The sequence below is a fragment of the Rhopalosiphum padi genome, chromosome 1 (genome assembly GCF_020882245.1).
Source record: "Rhopalosiphum padi isolate XX-2018 chromosome 1, ASM2088224v1, whole genome shotgun sequence".
NCBI classification, from domain to species: Eukaryota; Metazoa; Arthropoda; class Insecta; order Hemiptera; family Aphididae; genus Rhopalosiphum; species Rhopalosiphum padi.
The window spans coordinates 18,323,176-18,349,495 of NC_083597.1; the positions used below are offsets into that span (position 1 = coordinate 18,323,176).

General features: G+C 26.6%; 1 protein-coding gene across 3 annotated transcripts; it reads left to right on the forward strand.

Annotated features, from left to right (window-relative positions):
- Positions 1-1,297: 1,297 nt before the first annotated feature.
- On the forward strand, positions 1,298-25,633 carry LOC132918399 (E3 ubiquitin-protein ligase HERC2). Of its 3 annotated transcripts, none has more exons than XM_060979605.1 (76): positions 1,298-1,853; positions 1,920-2,084; positions 2,150-2,384; positions 2,452-2,709; positions 2,797-2,964; positions 3,026-3,137; positions 3,201-3,332; positions 3,402-3,599; positions 3,672-3,895; positions 4,053-4,150; positions 4,630-4,734; positions 4,798-5,001; positions 5,067-5,236; positions 5,847-6,047; positions 6,107-6,347; positions 6,411-6,518; positions 6,614-6,701; positions 6,792-6,958; positions 7,200-7,355; positions 7,413-7,598; positions 7,681-7,816; positions 7,877-8,018; positions 8,081-8,263; positions 8,324-8,489; positions 8,717-8,843; positions 8,914-9,109; positions 9,177-9,246; positions 9,306-9,448; positions 9,531-9,667; positions 9,729-9,908; positions 9,970-10,243; positions 10,303-10,501; positions 10,565-10,719; positions 10,795-10,986; positions 11,068-11,206; positions 11,275-11,486; positions 11,546-11,654; positions 12,124-12,327; positions 12,632-13,164; positions 13,594-13,794; positions 13,885-14,032; positions 14,121-14,275; positions 15,309-15,506; positions 16,452-16,586; positions 16,686-16,898; positions 16,973-17,134; positions 17,376-17,606; positions 18,168-18,410; positions 18,481-18,636; positions 18,759-18,984; positions 19,051-19,245; positions 19,322-19,410; positions 19,471-19,608; positions 19,670-19,835; positions 19,906-20,082; positions 20,197-20,343; positions 20,411-20,653; positions 20,718-20,929; positions 21,001-21,266; positions 21,352-21,566; positions 21,650-21,750; positions 21,818-21,924; positions 21,995-22,172; positions 22,320-22,469; positions 22,549-22,652; positions 22,707-22,813; positions 22,872-22,999; positions 23,057-23,344; positions 23,420-23,618; positions 23,718-23,912; positions 24,208-24,342; positions 24,408-24,573; positions 24,644-24,807; positions 24,872-25,026; positions 25,094-25,183; positions 25,253-25,633. In XM_060979605.1, exons 1-76 carry the CDS (start codon positions 1,676-1,678, stop codon positions 25,394-25,396), a joined length of 13,218 nt encoding a protein of 4,405 aa, XP_060835588.1. In that variant the 5' UTR covers positions 1,298-1,675; the 3' UTR covers positions 25,397-25,633. The 3 variants fall into 3 exon arrangements, with proteins under 3 accessions (XP_060835588.1, XP_060835591.1, XP_060835589.1); XM_060979608.1 differs by having other exon boundaries at positions 19,322-19,392; XM_060979606.1 differs by having other exon boundaries at positions 16,452-16,580.
- The last annotated feature ends 687 nt before the right edge of the window (positions 25,634-26,320 follow it).

The following is a 26,320-nucleotide window of genomic DNA, read 5'->3' on the forward strand; positions in this document are numbered from 1 at the left end:
AACTGCGAGCAAAAGGTATTAGAAGAAAGGTAATTCAAGCCAAACGTGACGGCTAAGTGTACAGTGAACTTCAAACACAACAGGCACATTGAGTACAGATTGAAACACCGTCACGAGTACTATCAACTAGTTCAGCAAGACTAAATGTCTGGCACTGGCGTGGTGAGCCCAGATAGAAAAGAACCAAGCCGTCGATTCGCTCATCGAGGCTCGCGATAAAAGGCTAATTCTCCAAAATCGGCAAAATCTAAAGCAATACCATACAATCCAAGATCAACAGTTTTAGCAATGTAGTCCATTTAGCTATAATTAGTAAATATATGAAAATGTTAGGTATATATATATATATATGGGTCTATATAACAAATTTAGGTGGTGGGTGTCTATACAAAAATGTATAATTTCCATAGACATAATATAATTCTATTATGTCTATGATAATTTCGCAACATGATTTGAAATGAACTTCGGCGCCACTGCATCGAGCACCTTAGAAATAGTTATGACAATTATGTAGATGAAAATGTAATCTAATTACCAGAATGTCGGTAGTTGATGACACAGCACGAACTAAGATATAGATATATATATATATCTTAGTTCATGGACGCAACTACGCAAGTACGTTACTGTTTTCGTCTGAACCACAAGGACTCGCGCATTCAAAAGCCTCGTACTTTTAATTACATCTAGGTATGTCCTAGGGTTATTGGTTAAATAAGTTTTGCTCAGGGCTTCGCAAAAAGTAGTACCGTCCCGACAAATAATATTTGTACCAAAGTACTTACTTTGATTTATGTTAAAGCAGTAAAATTGGAAATTTGTTTCATAACTTGTAGAACAAACATCCATCGGAACAATTTTTTTGTTTTTTGTTTAAAGATTCATTGAAACAAAATGTAACATTTTGAAATTTAAATCATTAGAACAAGTTGGCTTTGAAAAAAAACAATAATGGAACAAAAGGTAGTCTTCTAGATTCTAGAAGACCTCTAAAGTTGATTTTATAATTTATAAAAAAACTTATAGAAGACCAAGACCATGACTATCTTAAATCATAATGATTAAATACAAATAATAAATATACAATTGTTCAATTTTATATGAATATACGATATGTATCATAGAAATAAAACTATCAGAACTATTAACTTTTGAGTTTGAACTGCATATTATATATATATATAATTTATAGCTGACTACCTTCACGGCAACAGGAGTCAGGTTGTCCGGCTGTGGTAGTGTAATGTTGGTGTTATTGCTATCAGTTTAAAATGCTTGATAATAAAATATTGATTTTAGGCAATGAGAAGTTAAAATACTACAGCACACGGCTCGCTGTCGGCTTTAATTCTTTTTGCTTTTTAATGTATACAAAACGTTTACAAAATGTACAATATGTCATTATTATTGTCTGTGATTAAAAAGCCAAATGACCAAAGCCCAAAAGTACAAGCATTTTAAACGGATCAGAATATAAGATACATTTTAAATCCTAAGATGAAATACTGTTTTCAACTAGTTTTATTAAATAAATTTGTCTTCATTAATTAATAATTTCAACAACCATCCAAAATGATTGTTAAAAAAAAGTGTTTAGTCTAAACTATTTAAAAATTTGAATGAATAACAATTATATGCATTAATTAATTCCATTATTAGAACCAAAATCAAAATGAGTACCAAAATTGAATTTACTATAAAACAAAAAACTGCTTTTGATCCTAAATGGCTTGCAATAGAACTCCATGAAGCATTGGACGAAAATCAACTTACCAATTATTGGAACGAGATGATAGAAGATTCTGAACTTATTCCTGTGGATAATAGCAATTTACTGCATTCGAAAAAAGGTTTAACATGTCCATTATAATTGAATGAATAAATTTTAATTAAACATAAACATTTTTTTTTATTAGAACTATCTGGACGTTATTATATTGGCCTATGTGCAGTTAACTGCCCATGTAAAGATGATCCATCTGACAAGGTATGCAATTGTATTTCTTGTAAATCTGATGATGTCAGCGAAACACTCAAGTCTAAACAAATGTTTGAATCTCTGATATGGAAACCTAATTGTAGTAAGTTTTCTAATGTTTATAACAATATGATTTGTTTATACTTCAATTTAGTATCTTTTGTTTAGGTAAAGATGATGTAAAATCGTTGATATCTGTATTTGCGGCTGAACAAAGGAAACTATGTGAAGATATATGTTATTCAACATTATTTTTCAATCGAACACAACTTCGGATGGCTATTGCTTCTCGTTACTTTGGTGCTTTTTATAGAGATTCTTTTTTTCAATCTAAATCAAATAATCAAACTCAGTCATCTATAATGATGCATCAAAGTTGTAAAAATTCCATTAAAATAAAAAAGTAAATAATATTTTAACAATGTTTCATTTTATTTATTAATACAATTAATTGTTTTTACATTTATTAGCAATACTAACGATGAGGAAAAAATGTCTTTATTTGCTAAAATTGGTACACAAACAGCATTAAACTTCTCATTTGGATTTCTAGTCAGTACTTGGCGGTCAGGAAATAATTCTGATTTATGCACACAAATGCTTAAAGACTCACTAGAAGCACTGCAATGTATTCCAGAAGATTTTCTTGTAGATGAAAGCAATGTTCCTACTTTCTGGATTGAAACTTTAGAAAGATCATCAAAGTTCCTATTTCATGTAGTCAATGGGTATTATTAAATTAATATATATATATATATATGTTTATGTTTAATAATAACTATTATTTTAATTTATATTTTATATTGCAATTTTAGAAATATCAATGTATCTGAAAATGAAAGTATTCATGTAAATCACATTCCAAACACTGACAGACAATTTGCTTTATGTCTTTCGTTAGAACTAGGATTACAAAAAAAATCACTTAGTCAAATATTACAATGTGTCTTAATGTTTTTTGAATTGGGATTACACTGTGACAAGTAATTCTTAGTTCTATCTATTCAAATTTTAATTAATATAATATATATTTTTAATTTTTAGGATTTACAATAGACATTTACATAATTTATTAACAATAACACTCCGTCGCTTAAATTGGGTAGTATCAAGAATTCAAAACAATTTTAACTATGATGTGATTCGTTCAAATAAAGTATTTTGTTTTTCTTGAATTGTTCTTTACTATACTTATAAATTTCTATTATGTTTATTTTAGGATAATGTAACAAAAAGTTTTTTAAGATTAAATGGTGATGCTGATAATCCACAACCTACTGGCATGAAACAAACAGCTGTAATGATTGTATCATTTTTAGACCAAATAGCTATCACTTACTTAACGCTTCAAGTAATATAAGCTATATAAATACTATTTTAACTACAATTTCTTAATAATATTATAAATTTTAAAATATAGCAAAAAATGCATGAAATTAAGAATAAAAAGAATATTGTACAGTATTGGGGTAAACAATTTTATCCTGAAACCAAAAAAAAAGTAATATTAACCCTTGAGCGGTTGCATGTTGAGTCTGTAGTGTGTTCAAGAAACGAAATATTGGTGGTAACAACCAATGGAACTCTATATTTTATTAGTTATTCAATTGATTCATTGGTAATTTGAATTTTTATATTTAATTTGTATTATTATTTAAAATAATTGAAAAAACAATAATTATATGATTAGAATTTCGAAGAAAAACAAATGATGAATGTACCTATAAAATTTGTTGATGTTTATGATGAAACATACTTGGCAGTTACTCAAAAAGGAGAAGTATATTCTTGGGGAGTAAATGAATTTGGTGCTTTAGGCCATGGTCAAAAATATTCTTCTTTTCCTGCTCCAGAACCAATTGTAGCATTTTCTAAAATTATAGTTGTTATGGTTTCGTGTGGAAAAGATTTTTGGTAACTATTTATAACCATATTAATAATGATCTTTTTTATAAACTTATTAATATTCTAATCTATGATGAAAAATATTATATTCTTACATTAAAAAGGAAATAGTTTAGGTAGAGAATTATTTAAGTTATACATAAAATACAATTTAAAATTATTTTAGTGCTGCTGTTACTGAGGATGGTAAATTGTACATGTGGGGTAAAATATTACACAGTAGTAATTGTTGCTATACTCCAGAGTTAGTTAAATCTATTTCAGGTGATTACCTACATATTAATAGCTAGAGTGCGGATTTGTATGCAACTGCATTTTGATTTTTATTGATCTTATGATATACTTAGTAAACACAACATTTGCTTACTGACATAGAGATTGATTAAATGGAACTATTAATGCCAAAACATATTTTTGTATATTTAATTTTTTTTATGTTGTAAAGACTTATTTTATATTTTTAAATGCATATTTCATCTTTTACTGAAAATTGTGTTTTCTAGAATTTTATTATTATATAAACTATTATTATTTAGTTAATATATGTTTATGATTATGATTAATGAAAAATAAGTCTATATGTTTTGATAATATTTAACTATGTATTTAAACATTTTTAGGGCAAATATTATTAGTAGTAACATATTTAAACTTTTTAAATTAATGTATATAAATCCGCATTCTATAATAATAACTAATTCATGATTGTTTATAACATACATGTATTTACCTATTTTTGATAGAATGGCATGTATCAAAAGTTTCTTGTGGAGCATCTATTAATAATACACTGGCTTTATCTCGAGAAGGATATGTATTTTCATTTGAATATAGAAACTCTGACCGAAGTTTGTTTTTCAAACCTATTCTGTTTTTTTTTTTTATTATTTGTATAATATTTTTTCTGTTAGGTTGTGATGATAAATCTTTAAATGTTATACCCAGCATGATTGTGTTTGATTATGAAATTGTATCAGTATATTGTCATAATGATGTAAATGCTGTTATCGATTGTGCTAACAATGTGTTTACTTGGGGAAGAGGTAACAATAATATGTTAGGTCACAATAACTCATTTCGTGTCAATCGACCTAAGGAAGTCAAATTTTTAAATGGTGAATTTCTATTACATATTCAAATGTGTTTTCTATGTTATAAATATTATTATTTTTATAAACAGGCAAACAAGTTACATCTCTTTCATTAGCAGATGATTATATACTAGCATTGACTGCTACAGGCCAAGTCTATTGTTGGGGTCAGTTAGACAATGAAAACACCACACAATGTAGACCTGTTAAGTGTTTATTGAATAGACAAGTGAAAAAAATTGCGTGTAGTCCAAATCAAGTAAATATAGTTGCTAAAATAAAATTTATAATTTGATAAAAATATCTGTTTTTAATTTCATTATAGTAAATATTTATAAAATCACAAATAATAATTAAAATATTGACTTGTTTATTGTATTTATAATCTTTTAAGTTTTTAAAGAATTGGAATTTACTACAGTAGAATGTCAATTATTCACACTAATTGTGACCAAGGGGGTGTGGATAATCAAATAATGATAGAAAGAATTACATATTATAAAAACTGTGTACTCAATTGCGTTTACAAACCAACTAAATATACATTCTACATTAAAATGAGCTGTAGGAGATAATAAAATAATCTTTATTTCATAATATGTGTATATATAACACAATAAAACAAATGTAAAAAATGATAAAACTAAATTAAATTAAACTAAAAATAAATTTGTACAATAATTTTGTAGTGTGGATAATTGACGTGCATATAATCGACACTCCGCTGTAATTTATTAATTTTAAAATTAATAAATTATGAATTAAAATATTTTAAAATGCATTAATAAATATTAATAAATTTTAATTTATTAATCAGTTAATTTGAATTATAACCATAAATAAATATACTTGACTTGTTATTTTTTAAGTGTTTTGCTTGGTACGATTGTGAAGAATTTAATGTTGGAATATCTACATCATTTGTAACAGACTTACAAATTCAAACATTAAACTATTTAGAACAACTTTTGTCTAATGAATTTAAAGAATATAAAACATATATTGATTGGCCACCATCTCAACAGCAAGAATGTGTATTAATATCTGTATTACATTTACTTACTTTGCAGGTAAATATAAGTCTAAATATATTATTAAATTATTTTTAATACATTATTTCTGTTTATAGTTTCATTCTATGATTAATAATCATGTAAGTGCTGACACTGTTGGACTTATTGGAAACTCAAAGTTATTATTAAGTATACGTCAAACAGTTACTGAGTTGGCATCAAACTCAAAAGTAATAAATACAGTCAAGTTAGCTGCTCAAAAGACCTTAGAAGTTGGATGGCTTATACTATTTCAAACACCAAATGAAAGAGCTAATATGTTATGTACTATATTACAACCTTTGACTTCACCAAATGGTATGAAATTATTGATTTTGATAATTAAATATTGTTCCAATTATTTAAAACTTATTGATTTAGATGAATCTCAATCAATAAATGGTAATCAAGAGTTTATGATAAATCTTATTACAAACAGTTTATTAGGTGACAATATTCTATACACATTTTTACAAAAAGCTATTCAACGTAAGTTTATTATTTTAGATAATATTGTTATAGAAAAATATATTTCTTAATAAGATTATTTTTAAATTTTTTTTTTATATTTATTTATTTTTTAGATGAAAACATTCAAAATTTTGAAAGCTTCAAACACAATTTTGATGGAACAAACATACCTCTTTGTTTTATAGTTTCTCAGTTACTCAAGTATGTAAATCATACTAATCATAGTAATATTCTATATTATTGAAGTTTATGAGTTGTAATAATGTAAGGATAACTTATTTTTAATTAAAGCAATTACTTCACAAGTCTTTCCACACAAATCCATACAGTAAAAGTGCCTTCAAGCAATTTCAACCAATCTCCCAGTTTAAAATTTATAATGACTTTTCAAAGATTATTAATAATGTCAATATATCGCCAAAAAAAAAATAAAAATGATAAATGCCATTGTGAACTGGGTAATTATAATATATCTATTTATTATTATTATCACTTTATGTATTATCTTAGTATTTTTTTTTGTTTATACATTTCATTATAAATAAAATAATTAAATTAACTTGAATCTTTTATTTACATATAAATATATAATTATAGCAAAATATATGGTATAATTTATCTCTTATATTTGTTTTTATATAAATCTCTTATTTATCTCTTAAATATATTTAATTAAAGATAATAATATAATTATTTAAGATATGAATAATCAAGGTGCTGAAATGCTGCTTTCAAAATATATAAGTCATTTTGTCAAGCGTTCCTGTCAAATTATAAGACTAGCTAATCATGTAGCATCTCGAAGTTCTAAGCACTATCAAATTATCACAAAAGTTATAAGTGTAACTGGATTTGGTATGATGTTAAATTTAACTTATTAATATTTTGTTTTTAATATTTACCTTTTTTTAGATAAGTTATTTATGGAGCTTTTAATAAGCTTAATTATGGTTCATCAAAAAAACCCTCTGTTTTTAAGGAATACTGATTGGTTTAATCTTTTCTTACCCCTACTCAATGCTTTGGATGCATTTAATTTAATGACCCCAAATTTAGAACGTGAAGAAGATGATAATTTGTCCTGGCCTGGGTTTTCTAGTAAGTGCATAAAACTAAACATTTCTTCTAGTTTATAATGGTTCCCTATTGATAATGAGATAAAATTATTATATATTAACAGGCCATACTTGTAACACATGGTATAAAAATGTTGACGATGTTATGTTGATTCGAAAACCTGATTTAGAAAATCATAATAGAAACGGAGGACACTGGGTTGTGTTTAATAAAAAAGTGTATGATGTTCAAGAAACTAGGTATTTACAGGTTATTTTTGTTATATTATTTTTACTAAAATTATTGTTAACAATATTCAGATCTAGTGAAATGAATTATTCATTTGTTACTATGCTACACTCATCATCTATTTATGAACATGTATTAACTGAAATGCCTGAAGAAACTTTACAGTCCTGTTTTGTTGGAAATTATTTGGATCCAGATGAGGACATAGTAGAAGTGAGTAATTAGTATTATAATTGTTTATTTTAGTATAAAATATAATTTTTTATTTTGTGTAGCCTATTGAATCAAATTTGACAGAACCGCTGCTTTTAGACATTCATCGAACTCTTGGTTACTTGTTGGGGCTTCATGCACATTGGCTAACTACTTTTTCCCAACCTCAATCTAGTTATCAATGTTTTAATATTTGGTTTCCTTTATTACGTGCTGGCATTGATGATAGTAAAAATAATAACTATGTGAGTAAAAAAATAAATTAAAGATAAATCTGTATTTAGTACTATTTTTTTTTTAATTAGGATGAATGTGCAAAACTGTTAATATTGACGTATAAAGAAAGTTGTAAATCAGTTGAAAGTCAAATACAATATGGACCTGATCACCCTGTTGAAGAATTAATTCAAAATTTAGCTAAAGTACTAGTTAAACATTTAAATTTGACTAAAGCAGAAATTAATAAAAAAGGTAAAAAGAAAAATTTTAACAATGAAACAGATAAACGTCTGAAACTTAATATTATTAAAATAAAATTTGATTCTATTAAGTATTAAGACACTAAAGATATTATATTGAAGTGGAAATATCTGCTTTATTTAAACAAAAATAGTTAGGTTATTCTAGTAGCAATTATGGACTCTTATCATATATTTTTTATTTAAAAATTATTTATAATTTATTTATTGATTTTATAGAAAAATCAATACCATTGGACATCATTTTTAAGCTGTTTGGTCAAATTAAAATACAAATTCTCAAAATGAAACAGGACATGAATTTAAACTATAAAGAAACATGTTCCCCTATTTTGGATCGATGCAGGTCTGTTATAATAACCATAATCAAGTTTGATATTTGGTATTTCTATCTAAAATATTATGTGACTATTTAGGTTTTTACTAAATGAACTAAGTCCAATTTTATCTTCTAAAATAACTGCTGCTAAAAAATTACCTATTTTAAAAGCTGAATCTCGATGGAAAACAGTGATTAATTCCGTTGTTTCTAGTATAAAAACAAAGAAAAATGTTAGGAACCATAAAGCTCGAAACCAAAATCTTCCATTACAAAGTATTTTAAATGAAGAAGTTAGTAATTTATTTAATGTATAATTTTGGTATTTGATATAAATTGTAAATGTTGTAATTTTTATAGGAAGACATGAACAAATTTGTTATGATACCCAATATAAAATATGTACCAGCACCAAATAATTTACAAAATGGTATAATATTAATCTTACATTTTTAGTTTGATTTTAATTGTTATATTTTTTATTATAAGGTATTTCTGAACAAATTAAAAATACAAATGATACTGAATTAATATCTAATAAACACAATCGGATAGAAATCAGTAAAATGATTTTATCATTTATTCTATCAAATGTTAACATCCAAGAAATAAGAAAGTTATTGCACTCAGAAGTAAGTATAACATTTACTTATTGATATAGCCTTGGTCAATATTTATTATTTATTAATATCTTTTTATGTTTTGTCAAATTAGATAAATAGATGTAATATAATACAAACTGGTTATGAACTTATTTATAAATTATTTAAAAATCCTACATCAATAAGTTCTGTAAAATATAGTATTATATCAGGTTGGCTATCTGCATTACCAAACAGTTCTTCATCAAGGTAATATATACGTTTTTAAAATATTTATAATATTAATTTCAAATTTATACTACTATTATAGAAACAATGAAGTAGAACTCATATCGGTGACTTATAAACTTAAGCTTTTAATAGCTAAATGCGATTTCATGAGATGTGCTTTGGAACAAATTAAAATGCTTGTATCTCAAATAGGAAAAATTCATAAATCAGTAGGAATTCGAGATAAAATAACAACTATAAAAATAATGACTTGGTGCCGGTAATTTTATAAAACAATAATATTTTAATTAATGTGTTCTATACCAATTATATATTTTTAGATTTGCTATTGCAACATTTGGATCAATAACACAAATTTTAAATGACAAAGAATCTAGTCTGTTAATTAATTCTAGTATATTATCAGCAATTAACTCCATTATTAACACCTTAGACCTTGCTGCAAAGCGACCAATTGAAAAAATAAATACAAAGCAGATTATTTATGAAGAGGATTTAAATAAAATTAAGTGTTTACGAGGAGCAGACATCATACCTTACTTAAAATTAGGTGCTAGAGTGGTTCGTGGTGAAGATTGGAAATGGGAAAATCAAGTATAAAATCAGTTTGTCTATATTTGAATTTATATTATGTTGAATTTGTATGTTTATAGGATGGTTCACCTTCTGGTGAAGGACAAATTGTTAGTAAAATAGGTGATGATGGTTGGATTAGAGTTCTTTGGGATCATGGAGTATCTAATTCTTATAGAATGGGTAAAGAAGGAAAATATGATCTAAAACTAGCACCTGGATTAGATGCAGGAGATGATGAAGAATCAGATTGTAATGTTTCTTGCACTAATAATGGTGGTAAGTTTTAACATACTCTAACTCTTTTATTATTTAAAAATAAAATTGTGAATTAATTTACAGAAATACATGAAAACTCAACAGAAAACCCATTTGATATACTCAAGTGTGTCATGATAAAATTTCTTAACTGTCTTTCATTATCGAGTGCTGTTCATTCAATTCAAAATGAAAATTCAATTCAAATTCTTTCAAAATATTATTATAATACTTTGGAGGTGAAATTAATTGTTTCTTTTTTTTATCTGGATATACATATTTGTATAACTTATGATATTATCTTTGACTTTTAGAAGAGTTGTTTAAGTTCAAATATTTCGAATGCCACACTTTTTCATTCTGAATGGATCAACATTTCTCTATTAAAAATCATTTCAAAAATATCTGATGAATATAAACAGCAATTTGCACGTAAACAGTGGATTGACATGCTTTTATCAATTATTTCTCATTCTCCAACAGTATCTTCCACTCTGGCTACCCAGGTTAATTTACAAGATCATTCTGTTTATAATATTTTTAAATTTACCTTATTTTATTTATGTAAAATTTCAAATTTATACTAGGTACAAACCATACAGTTAATCAAACTTTTGGTTACACCTGAAATGGTTGATTCGTCCGTTGTTACATCTGTAGTAGAAACTCTTATGGAAATTATTGGATCTTCAGTATTACAAAGTAACTCCAAATATGATGTAATCGGTAAATATATTTGTATTTATATTATTTTTGTTTATTAAATGTATATTAACTTACTTCTATTTGTGAAGATGGTAAACCAACAGTGCCTTTAACTGCTTCATGTTCAAATACCATAGCTGAAGAATGTATTCTTTTGTTACGTACGTTATATAATAACAAAAAGTGTATACAACCAAAAAAAACTACTGATTTACCTCCTTATTTTGATTCTTTGATTGTTTTGAATATAATATCAGCAACTGATTATTTAGCAAACCCTACTCTTGAAAAAAATGTGTTTGTAAGTAAAAATATTTATTTTGGCGACCTATTCTGAAATAATATTTTGTCATTTTATAGAAACTACAAGGTTTATCATATAGTGCAATGGCTTCATTAATGGTAATTGGAGGTTTTGATAACCGACCTAGAATTGGAGGAAATGTATTGATTAAAGGAGAAACTGAAGGTTAGTTTACTAATTTATTTTTTTTATTATTATTAAATACTCCAATAAATATTATTACATTAAACAACAATTCTCATTATTATGTTTTATAGTGACTATAAAAATAAATTAAAAAGTTCTTAAACATTTAAATTGTATTTTATATCTAAAAATCTAAATGCTTATTTGCTAAGAAGACAATATTAAATATTATTTATATTAAAAATTAAATTAAGTTTTAGTTAATTAAACATTATAACAATATGTAAACGTTTAAGTTTGAATTAAGTTAATTATTTAAAACTTAGAAGTATAATTTAGAACATAAAATCAAAAATAATATTGTTTTTCTTGTTTACTCGATTCTGGCATGTACTACTGTACAAGTATATTTCCTAATATGAGTAATAATTAAAATTATATAATAACACGTAATAAAGTTTTTAGTATTTTTGCATTAGTATATTTTAATATTTATATTTAACTGTAGCAACTGTGATGAGCATTGAGAAAAAAGGAAAACTCAAAGTATTAGTACACAACACTGGGCAAACAGAAAGCTTTTTTATCAAAGATATAGAACATATTCCAAGTTGTACAATTTCTTTGGACTTTATATCAGAATCTATGCTTTATACATGGACAACAATGTTTTCTGCAGTCATTACTAATCAAAGTTTTAAAACGGTTACAGGTAAAATATAATTAAACCATAGACCTTATACTAATAGACTGGTCTTGCCTTTAAAATAGCTGTGGTAGTAACCGGTCAGATATACCGCAGTGGTGTACAGTATAAAACATCAATGTTGTCATTGTATGTCAAGTATAATGTACAGTGTTACAGTCACTTAGTCACCGAAAAGCACCCTCTATTTATAACCATTCTACGTTTACAAAAGGCCGGTCTATTAATATAAGGTCTATGAATTAAACCAAATTAAATTATATTCAAATTTATTTGAAATTTACTTTGTTTTCTTATTGTTAATTCTTAGGAGGATTAGTCGACGAGTCTCTTCTTTGCTATCAAAAGGCATTATTAGCTGGTATAAAAGTTGTTAATGCTTTATTAAAAAATCCAATACTGCTTCGTAAAATACTTACACAACTGACAACAAGTGATGGGAAATCTGAGAACTTATTTCAATTAATATTATCAAAAGCTGTTCAACCCTCTCCAATAAAACCAGAATATTCAAAAAAAGAATTGGAAGAAGCAGCCATAAATTTAACTCAGTACTTAACAATCGACGTTCAATCTAGTTCTGTGCGACATTTTAAATGGTCAAAATATTTTTCAAAAAGTACATTAAATATGCTTTTAGCTCAATTATCTGATTTGGGTTTCAATAAGCAATGTGTGTTTAGTGCTATTGAAGCACATGGTTATACTTCATTAGATACATTAGTTTCCTTATTAATGGAAGGAAAAAATGAATGTTTATCTGATGTCACTGACACTTTATCATCATATGAAGATTTTTCAGATAGAGATGAATCATCAGCAACAGAAGAATGTCATGAAAATGTAAGTTTTGTATTGATTTCACCAGGGTTGGGGAAATTTGTGTATAAAAGTTTTATACGTGTCAACGTATTATACATTTTATACGGCATAAAATGTATAACACAATAAAATCTTATGTTTTTTTAAAGTATCATTAGTTAATAGTTATAGGTGTTATAATACATTATAATACATTTATTTATATTAAATACTCAAAATTAAAATCAAATAATTTAGGTATTTTTCTTATTATTAATAATCTTTGCTAGAGTTTAAATGCTTTTCTTCAATTTTAAGTGCATAATAAACACTTAAAAATTTTTGTACCCATGTATAAAACATATTACATTTAATACGTGAGGTATAATACATCATTATTATACAATCAGGTATAATACATCCCAACCCTGATTTCACTTTTAATTTATTCAAATGGTATTTTTTTTACAGCCTACTAGTGACGAAAAAGTAACATTTAAAAAACGTAATGATTTTGACAGTGCTGATGGATATGCTAACTATGTAAAATATGCTGTTGATGTAGGCATGATTGTACGGTGTTGTAGAGAGTATGAAAATATTGATGTTGGATGTGAAGGTAAAGTTATTAAAATTATGAGAGATGGTGGACTACATGATCTCAATATAAAGGTATTTTTGAATTTATACATTTTATATATTAGCTTATACCCAAAATTAAAATATTCAAACATAATAAATATATTACTAATACATTTATAGGTGGAATGGAAGTCTATTGGTGTTGCGTATTGGGTACGATATATTCATATAGAATTAATAGATTTTGGTACTTCGCCCTATGAATGTGATTTTATAGACAACAATAAACTTAATGAAAAAACAAGTTTACCTCAAGAATCTAATGATGGTAAATATTAATTGAGCATTTAATATTATTAATTGATCATAAATCAGAATAAGATAATTAATAAATAATTGATTATTTCTTTTTTCAGATAAAAATACTATAATACTATCCAATCATCCAAATAAAGAACAAATTTCTGAATTCATTACAAAATGCACTTCTTCTGCAGAAGAAAATCTACTCCCCAATTTATTTGACTGGAAATCAGATAGTCGCTGGACTAGTGAAAATCCTAAAGGAGTTGTAAGAAATAATAAACATTTTTAATTAATTGATCTAGGATTCTAGGACATCTTTTCATAACTATTTCAGTATGAATCAATCTTGACATTAGTTATACAAATATTTACTATTAAAAAATATTTGTTACATTAAAATTAGGATAATTTAAAATTAAAATAATGTTTTTAATTAAATTCAAATATACGATGAAAGTATAATATTGTAGTTAATTAAAAGAAAAATTTTAAAGTTAACTTATGATTTATGTTGTAACTTTATAAGCTATGCTTATGTCTCTTAAAAAACTGATAATATCACAAATGTATTAATCAATCTCAAATTTATATTTTCTTTTATCTCTTCATTAAATCTAATTTAGACAAAAGAAGGTAGATAACTTTAATGTAGCATCAGCATACTTGCTGCATACTAGTTATTTAATTGATGCTGTACTTTTAAAAACATTAAGAACGTATAAAAATCAAAATTCTTTCTAATTCGCTATCATAAAATAACAATTATTGAGTATTACTCTCTGATAGTGAATAGGTACTGAATAATATAAATGTATACATTTCTGATTGATACTAACATTGTTAAGTCCTTAGTGCAGCATGTATTTTGCGGCTACTTCTTCTAATTTCTTTTTTAAGAATGCCATTGCTGTTATCACTACCTATTAAAAACTAAAAACATATCAAAATTAAACTAAATAAAATTTCTTTTGAATTTTGAGAAACGCTACTTACATTACTTGTTCTATTGTGTCCCAGACTCGTTGATTAATCCTTATAAAAACAATATTCAATTAATAAATTAATATGACTTCCAAGATTCTATAACATGAGTGTGAATAATTATGGTTTTTAAAATCTATACAATTAAATAAATAATGTAACATCAATGAATTGGTAATTTCATTTTCATTTTATGTTGTTGCTATAATATATGTATTATAATAATAAAATTGAAAAAACTAACTTTAAAAAATTGAATTAGAAAGGCCCTAATGTATATTTTTTTCTAATGCAGTTACTATTGTTTTTTTTTTTAGCATTGGATAAAATTGGAGCTTAGGCCAAATATTGCAATTCGTTCTTTGCTAATGAAATTAGATGAAGAGAATGAGAATTGTAAACCGTTATTTGTAATTGTGAATGCTGGTGTAAGTTTTAATATGATGGAAGAAGTTAATCGCGTGGTGATTAACTCTTTGGATCGAACTTTACAACTTCTGCATTCAGTGAATAAAGTAACTTGAAATGTTATAATAAATATATTATTTTGTTTTAACTTATTGGAAAGATAGAAAATTATAGCTCTGAATCTTAAATAAGTTGAGACTAATATATTACTTGCTGGATAAGTGTTATACTACTAATAAACTACTCATAAGGGATAGTTAAGTAATTAGTCTAGAACTAAGAAGTTAGTAACCAAAAATACATTCATATATGCATTTAAATATGACAACATTTGCAATTAGAAAATTGTTGTTTCATAGGTATCATTATTGTAGGTTCAATATAGAAATATTTTCAGTTTATTCAGAATTAAATAATGTTTTATAAATACATGCTATCAATCTTAAAACTTTACTGTGTTCAGTGGAGGATTGGCCCATCAGGACACCATAGAATGTGCTGATGGACCAGTCCTATTATAGCCTTATGGCCACGTGGCCAGTGGTTGTTAATAAAATTAAATACAAATTTTAGATATGTTTGTTGAAGATATTTTTTTGATTATATTTGTATATGAAAAGTATTTACTATACTTATAGCTAAACTTAATAATGATGAAAATGGAAATTTCTTTTTATAAAAAACTTTTATTTTAGTTCAAAGAAACTTATAATAGAAGAAAGACCACAGTTTGTTACATAAGTTCAATATTATAATTTTTTTTGAAAATATGGAGGATGTAAAAAATATGGTTTTATTTTAATATACTTTTTTTTAATAAACAATACACATATGTGGCCACTTTAGATCTAAATTTTGGTGACTTTTAGTTCAATTCGCCCCTGAACTGTTATTACTATTTTGACTCAATTTATTGTTAACATTTAAAGAGACTGAAGACTTAATAATATTTTTAATGTAATATATTACAAGAATTGGTAGGTAGGTTGGTAGTTTTTTATAAAAATAAAATAATACTTAAGATAAAATAATTGTAATCAATTTAATTTCAGTGCCATAAATGTGTAGAAATAACAATGCGTACTAATGAGAAAACTTGTATTATAACTGGATTGAAAGTTGATGTGATGATTATTAATCAAGAAATTGTATCAAACTCATTAACACCTCAATTTGATGCTGTACAAGTAACCTATAATCTTAAATATAAAAATAATTTATAAATATTTTTATCTTTGTTCATTAATAAGTTGTTTCTATTATTTTATTATTGGATGTATGTTTAGGAATTTCCACCTCAGCCAGAAGTAGAATCAAAAATCAGAGTGGATTCTGAATATGCTGTTTATGTTTGGGGTTTAAATGATAAGGGACAACTAGGAGGATTGAATGGATCTAAGGTAAAAATACCAACTTTTAATGAAGCCCTAACTGCGCTTAAGCCAATTGAAATTGTTGGAGGATCAAAATCATTGTTTATTGTTTCAAATGAGGGAAAGGTAAACTTTCTATAGCTGGACTAAAGTAATTATTTTTTTCAATATCGATTTACTTACCAAAATTGTTAATTTAGGTGTTTGTGTGTGGAGACAGTAGTGGTGGTCGGTTAGGTATACCATTCTGTGGTAAAGTTAGTTCACCACGGCAAATACCCGGTCTCAGTCAATTTGTTATCAAAAATGTAGCTGTACATTCTGGTGGAAAACATGCAATGGCATTATCATTTGATGGAAAAGTAATTTTTATTCTTTTGCTCATAAATTTCTGTAGAAATGATTAAAGATTGAAATATAATTCCTTTATCAAAAATGTTATTATTGATATGTTTTGCTGGTGTATTGCACATGTAATTTCTCAAACATTTGATTTTAAACCATATTTGATTCATGTGTTCATGTTTGTCAAAAAATTTTCTTTATTTATTAATTTTTAGTATTTAATCCTTAGTGATACATAATTTTTTTTATATTATACAGATTTTATCATGGGGTGATGGCGAAGACGGTAAACTTGGTCATGGTGATACTCTTACTTTGGACACACCAAAATTAATTGACTCGTTGTTGAGCAAAAGAATATTTTATATAGCTTGTGGTGGTGCTCATAGTGCTGCAATCACCTCTGAAGGAGAATTATATACTTGGGGTCAAGGACAGTATGGTCGATTAGGACACGGTGATGAAGTCTCTCAATTCACTCCAAAACTTGTAAATTATTAAATTTTTATTAATTATGCAGGGCCATAGTTAGAATCTTTAGCACATTGACAATACATTTAATTTGCCCCCTAATTTCTAATTTATTTTATCTTTTTACTCCCTCCCTCCCTTATATTGTCAAATAGTTAGTTTTTAGTAAATAAAATCCTTCTAGGTAGATAAGATCAACATTATCATAAACAATCTTGGCTGATAGTAAATCATAGATAGTTAAAAATCTTAAACTTCCTAAAAGTATCTGGTTTCTGGTTTGGACAAAAATATTTTACGTAATATTGCTATATTTGAATATTTGGATAGTAATGTTAATATGATAGATACATTTTGATTTATTACTTATAAAAAATATTTTGTGTATTTAAATAATAATAAATAATATACTTATTTGTATAGGTACTTAAATCCTATCTTAAATTTTATCTTGTGATATTAGTATATTACACCCCTGGTAATAGCTCTATAGTGATAGTACCTAGCTATAGCCCTATTATTATATTAATCATGTATTAATATTAAATATGATGTAATAAATTTCTTTATTCATCACAGGTCAAAGAGTTTATTGGAAAAAATATTGTTCAAGTGGCATGTGGGAGTCGAGATGCTCAAACTCTTGCCTTAGACGGTGAAGGTAATGTTTATTCATGGGGTGATGGAGATTTTGGTAAACTCGGTAGAGGTGGTAGTGATGGTTGTTGTACTCCACAACAAGTAGAAAGATTAGATGGACACAGAGTTGTACAAATAGCATGCGGTGCCCAATTTTCTGTTGCACTAACTGCAGCCGGTCAAGTAAAATTTTTTAGTATTATATTTTTATTTCATGTTTTTAAATATTTTTTATTTTATTTATATTTATAAGGTCTGGACATGGGGTAAAGGTGAGTACTACAGATTAGGATTGGGTAGAGGTGAACATGTAAGAAGACCAACTCTAGTTAATCAACTGAAATTAGTTTCAATTGATTATATTGCTGTTGGCACATTACATTGTATTGCTGTAACTACACAAGGAGATGTAAGTTATATCTAAGTTCAAATATTTTTATTTTTATTTATGTTAATATTTATGTCATTTATGATATATATTTATTATTTACTAAATTTTCCAGTTTTTAATCTTATTAAGTATAATTTCAGGTCTATTGTTGGGGTGATAATGATCATGGTCAACAAGGTAATGGTACAACAAATCCTAACCAAGAACCTAGATTGGTTACCAACTTCAATAACATAAAAATAAATCGTGTCGGTTGTGGTTCTTCCCAATCTATTGCCTGGAAATGCCCTATGCTACCACTGCTAATGTCTCATGAACATGTGCAATTTACTCGAATAAAAGATTCAATGGGAGCTACAGTTTTAAGTATATATTTAATATTTATTTTAGTATTGGTATATATTATTAAATATTCAATACTATTAATATTAGATGAAAATATTGAATCCAAAATGAAAATTGAAGAAGATCAAAATAATTGCGAAAAGGATTCTTTATCAAGGACAATATTATCATTAGACTCAGCTGCTGCAAAGCAAAATGCTCTTCAACATGTCTTGAATGCTTTACGGATTACTTTAGCTCGAGAAATTGTACTTGCTGCTCTTATACCCCCTTCTAATGATGGTAAAAAATTGTATTGTTATCAGTTTTGCAAAAATTCTTGCACTGTGGTTCTTAGTTCGTTTTCATATATTTTTAGATGTTAACATAAATCATGAGATAATTCAATCAGATCAAGGGGGCGGTGAAGCACCTGCTCCAGTTTTAGATGTAAATTTTTTACATTTAGTACGTAAATATATTTGGTATTTTAAATGACAATATTTTTATTTCTGTTTAAAATTGTAGAGTAATGAGATAACCCCAGACAGTATAGAAAATTCATTACATATTCCATCATCTCTTACCACATCAACAAGTACATTATCATCAAAGGCAACCAACACTATGTCAATTGTTGCTGCTACTATAAAATCAAAAAATCAAGTAAATGATTGTTTCAATTATTGTTAAAAAATGTATACTAAAATTGAAACATATTTTATAGGTGATTGGATTAAATGACACATCATTGCTTACCAATAAAACAATTGATAGTTTTATAAGTACATTGGATGAAAAAAACGTCAGATTATTGTTGGACTTGGCAAAACTAGCATCTGTATATAGGCTTGGCCCAACTGCAGAGTCTATTTTAACAAACACATTTATTTGTAAGAACATTAATCTTTTCATTAATGTATAACAAACTGAATAATAATTTACAACATATTCATTTTATAGCATTTATACACTCTAACAAACATATAAAACTATTATTGGAGTATTGTGTGTCAGAGATGGAAACTATTTACACGCACTGTTCATTCTTTGTATCACCACCTTCAAAGCATGCAGTTCAGGAGAGTTCTCATCCTTATCAAGATGAATCATATCTATCTGGATATGTATCTATACCTGGTATTTTAAGAAATTAATTTTTTTCATTTAAAGGATTTATTTTAAAAATGTTCCAAAAGAAAAACATTATGTGCTTTATAAATGATCTTAAATTTAAAAATATTTTATCATTAGGTGCAATCGCTTTATACATTGAGTTTAACCAAAACTGTTCAACTGAAAAACTCAAAGATACATTAACATTAATGGATGGTGCTGAAAATGTCATCAGTGTCCGATCAGGAAGAGATACAGAATGGACTACGCCATTATTCATCCAACGTTAATAATTTTTATTCAATATTTAATACTCATTAGTAAATATATGATATGTTTATATAATTATTAGGTGATGAACTTCATTGGAAATTTATGAGTGACAAATCTTTAAATGGTTGGGGCTGGCGTTTTGTTGTATATCCAATTATGCCTTTAACAAGACAAAGTGGTACTGACCGTGAAGTACTTTCAAGACCATGTTTACCAGTTGTTCGCAGTCTACTACAAGAATCTCTCAAACGACTAAACGATCCATCACTTACTAAACGACTTACTGCTACATTAATGTTGTCATTACATTTAACTACACTGAGTATGAAAAATACTTAATTTTAAAATTAATTATCTTTATTAATATTTAAAACATTATAAAATAGCTCTTGAAGAAAGAATTTGGTGTATCAAAAATTTGAGTGTAATATTCAAACGTGACCTAGATGTGGCCTATGAATTATTTGTTTTACCATATGGAGAAGGTTGTGTAGCTGATATACTTGTCCGTACTGAACATTTGATGTTCAAGCAGTTTGAATACGAAGAAACAGCTGTATTATGTGGAAAACAACTTTGTTATTCTGAATATTTTAAAGTATTTATTTCACTACCCAGTCTAAAATAAAATTTAATAAATATTAATAAAATATATTTTATTTTTTATAGTCTTTAGTGTATATGTTGAAATGGTTAAACCATAGTTTACGTTTCTGGCATTTTGATGCTTCCTGGTTTGTGGATTACTGTTTTGGTATTGATGTGGCTGAGGCTTTGATTAATCGAGAAAAAATGCCAGAAGAGTTTATTAATCAAGTGCACAAAAAAATAAAATGCATTGATAAAAGTTATGATAGAGATGCTGAACATATATTTACCGACAACTTAAAATTCACAAAAGAGCATGATGAACAACTGTTACAGTGGTTAAATAGGTAGTTTATATTAATTGATAATTATAATTTACCCAATTAAATACAAAAACAATGTTTCTATTATTATTATTTATTTTTTTTTAAGTAAACCTGAAGATTGGAATATGACTTGGGGAGGAAATGGTCAAGTAGTATATGTTTGGGGTCACAATCATAGAGGTCAACTAGCATGTATGGATTCTAGTCAAATTAAAAAACCATTAGCATGTGATTCTTTGTCTCTTTTGAAACCCATTCAGGTTATTGGAGGAGAGCAAACTATGTTTGCAGTTACTTCATATGGAAAAGTTTACGCTTCTGGTACATAAATAAGCAGCATGATTACCTTAGTTAAATAATATACATATCAGCATAATAGCTTATAAATTTGCTTGTACATACAGGATTTACCGAAAGTGGACGTCTTGGTATAGGTCCATATAATCCAAGAAATCCTTTTGTAGTTACTCCTCAACTTATCCAAGGCCTTAGTAACATAATTAAGGTACTGTTTTTATATATATATATAAGATTTGTATAGTTATTTACAATTTATAATTATTTTTGTTAAGGTGGCTGTCAATTCAGGAGGTCGTCATTGTTTAGCTTTATCAAGTAGTGGGGAAGTATATGCATGGGGAGATGGAGATGATGGCAAATTGGGGCTTGGAAATAGAGTGTAAGTGATTTAATTTTTACATAACAATTTCACTTTTATTTCAATAACATACATATTTACAATTTTACAGTTCACATTCAAAACCTCAACTAGTACAAAGTTTAAATGGTAAATGTATTATTGATATTGCTTGTGGCGGTTTCCATTCTGCCGCAATTTCTAGTTATGGTCATTTGTATACTTGGGGAAAAGGTCGATATGGACGTTTAGGCCATGGTGATTATGAAGATTATTTATACCCTAAATCGGTAACTATTTACATTAATTAATAATGATTAGTACACATTTTTAGTTCAGTTCAATAAAAATAATAATAAAATTTATTATAATATAGAAACTAGAATATAAATATTCATAAAAAATAAAAGAATTGCTGCACAATATTATCTTTTCAGGTTCAAAGTTTAGTTAATTATCATGTTGTGAAAGTTGCTTGTGGTAGTGGAGATGCCCAAACAATGTGTATCACTTCAGATGACAATGTCTGGTCATGGGGTGATGGAGATTATGGAAAACTTGGACACAATATTTCAGAATCATGTAAAGTATGTACAATTAAAACTAAAAATACTGATAAAAATGAATAACTAATAATAATAATTTGTCATTATTTGTATGTATTAGTTACCTTGTAAAATCGAATCACTTTCGGGCAAAGGAATCGTTCAAATTGATTGTGGATCACAGTTCTCAGTTGCATTGTCAGCAAACGGAACACTATACACTTGGTAAATAATTAAAAATTTTATTATTATTTATAAATGTAATATTTTTGTTTTTAGGGGTAAAGGAGATTATTTTAGACTTGGCCATGGATTTAGTGATCATGTACGTAAGCCAAAACCAGTTAGTGGACTACAGGGCAAAAAAATTGTTCAATTTTCCACAGGTATAAACAAATTATATTTTATCAAAGGCTCATAAATATAATTCACCTTATTATTTAGGATCACTTCATGTACTAGCATTGACGGATGATGGAGAGGTATATGCCTGGGGAGATAATGATGAGGGTCAACTAGGTGATGGTACAGCACATCCAATTACTAGACCTCGTCCTATTGCAGCTCTTAAGGTGAACTAAAATTTGATTAATTTTAATTAACATTATTTTATATTTTAAATATCTTAGGGAAAACGCATTCAACAAGTAAGTTGTGGATCTGCTCATTCATTTGCATGGTCTAGTGATGAAGCTTGTCAAACAGATAACTCAACTCCAACTACAATACCACTAGAATATGATATATTACAAGAATTCGGTGTGCCTGAATTAAGAAATCGATTACTATTTTTGCATCATTTTTCAACCATAATCAACCAAACTGTGTTATTATTTTTGCCAATACGAGGAGAAATTAGTTTAGATGCAATACGATCATACATGGTATTTCCAGTGAAAGAAATCATATTTAAAAAAGTATGAAAAATATTACTGTAACTTTTATAAAAAGTATAGAGATGACATTAATTAATATTTTTAATTTGTGTTCAGATACTTCAATTATCAATGATCAGAGAACAGCGACATGGACCAATATTTGAACTAAATAGAATTAGAACACGTAAAACACGAAAATCAACATGTAATGATTATACACATACAGTATTTGGACAAATGGTAAAAAATATGGACTTTTTAGATGAAGATTCTTTATTTTTATATCATCGTGTATGGAAAGTTCAATTTGTTGGTTAGTTTAATATATTTATGAATACTAATTTAATAGTTATTTTTAGATTACTAACAGACATCAGTATGAAAAATAATTTTAACTCTCATATATTTATAGGTGAAAGTGTAGATGATTATGGTGGTGGATATAGTGAAAGCATTGCTGAAATGTGTGAAGAGCTACAAAATGGATCCTTACCAATTTTAATACAAACACCAAATGGCCGAGAAGATACTGGGACAAGTCGAGATTGTTTCATACTGAACCCATCAGCTACAACCAAAGTTCATATGAAAATGTTTGAATTTCTTGGTAAGAATTAAATGTTAGCAATTAATGTTTATATTATATTACCATTAATAATCAATAATTAAAACAATAATTATATTTTTAATATCTTGACATATAAAACAAAATAATAATTCATATAATTATTGTAGTTGTTCTTAACAATGTATATTTTAATTTATTTGTGTATGCATTAATGCATTGGTTCTATTGTTGTGGTAAATAATAAAATTACTATAGATAAAATAAAATTAGTTTCTTATATTATTTTGATTTTAAATATTAATTATTATTTCTAATTGTAATTATTTATGAATAGGTGTATTAATTGGAATAGCAATACGAACCTGTAGTCCATTGAGTTTAAACCTTGCTGAACCAATGTGGAAATTATTGTGTGGCATGAAACTTACACCTACCGATTTGATTGAAATCGATAAAGATTATGTTCCTGGTAATTAAATATTTTTATGCCATGTTAATTTTGAATGTAATAATTATACATTTTACACCCTTTAGGATTGTTATACGTCCGAGACTTAGATGGAGAAGATGAATTTACAAACCTTGATATATCATTTTGTACCACATCTTCCACAGGACGTACAGTTATTTTAAGCAGTCAACATAAACTTGTTACACTGAATAATAAACATGAATACATACAAGCCTGTTTAAATTTCAGGTAATAATTATTTATTTTTTATTTATAACTTCAAAACATATCATTTTTAACTATACACATTTTTATATAGGCTACATGAGTTTAATGAACAAATAAAAATGGTTCAAAAGGGTATGGCTAGAGTTATACCTGTACCATTATTATCTATATTTACAAGCAATGAATTAGAAACCATGGTTTGTGGATCACCAGAAATACCTATAAACATGCTACTCAGTATTGTTACATATAAAGGTATATCATAATAGCAGCTAAAAACATAATTAAATTTGAGTTTAAATAATTATTTTTAAAATAGGCATTGAAGCTCAAGATAAGCTTGTTCAATGGTTTTGGGAAATTTTGAGTGAATTTACTAATCAAGAGCGGTCATTGTTTTTACGATTTGTTTGGGGACGTACAAGATTACCAAGAGCTATTGAAGATTTTCGTGGCCGAGATTTTGTTTTACATGTCAGTAGATTATATTTATTATTATATGACTACTTTTTTTTTATTTTTTATTTTATTTTTGTTGTAGGTTATTGATCGTTATTCACCGGCAGATAATTTTTTGCCTGAAAGCTATACATGTTTTTTTCTTTTGAAAATCCCTCGCTACAGTAATAAAGTAAGTATATTTATTATTTAATAATATGAAAAATTACTGATACAATAATATATTTTTACTAAATTACAGGATGTAATGAATGAAAAACTTAAGTATGCTATTCATTTTTGTAAATCAATTGACACTGATGATTATGCTAGAATTGCGTTACCCAGAAGTATGGAGGGGTCATCTGCAGATTCTGACAGTTTAATCAGTGAAGACGACCATTAAAATGTTCTATTTATAATATATTAATTAATTAAGTAATTAATATTATTTAATTTTTAATTTTTATTTATTTTGCTAGTCAAAAAATATTATAATTTTATGTTTTAACTTAATATTAATATTATAGATCTCCTTACTTTAAAATTTAAAAATTCAATTTCCATTATCAATTATTTTTACATAGGTATTTCAACATCTATACTCTGTATCTTTTTTTGATAATAAACGACTTAATAGCAATGGCTAAATGTTCTTATTTCACCAATACCTGTATTAAAGGGCTGATGACTGATGTTATTTGGGACAAAAGAATATCAATTCTAAAAAGACTATCTTTCAGATCACAATATATTTATTTACATGTTTTTGAAGAGTGACGTGTGTCTATTTAAGAATGTCAAGTAGGTAGATCAGTGTAGATGAAACTGAAAATTATTTTAGTATTCTATTTCTATAAGACATTAAGTTCATTTAAGGGAATTAATCATCTAAAACATCTAAAACAGTGACGGCGAAAAATTATTATTATTTTGATGCTTTAGTAATATGAATCATGATGATTGATGATCAAATTACTTTACTAGGTATAGCCACTTACTTTACACTTACAAGTTACAGGTTATATTCTAGGACTCTAGGTTACAGTTACATACATACCAATGTGGCAATACTTATATAGTTATTAGTTATTATAGTTATATACCTCAATACTTACTTATGTATTATTTAGTAATATCCGATAATAGACAATAAATAATATTCGCTCAACTTTTATTTAATTGACTTTACAGTTACAGTACACACTTGCTACACCTGCAATTTTATCTTAGCCGGAGAAGCAAGATTATAAACAGGATTTAGTGGATTTGCCTACACTCAGTAATAGTTATAAATAACCATTACAAATTGAACGAAATATTCAAAAAA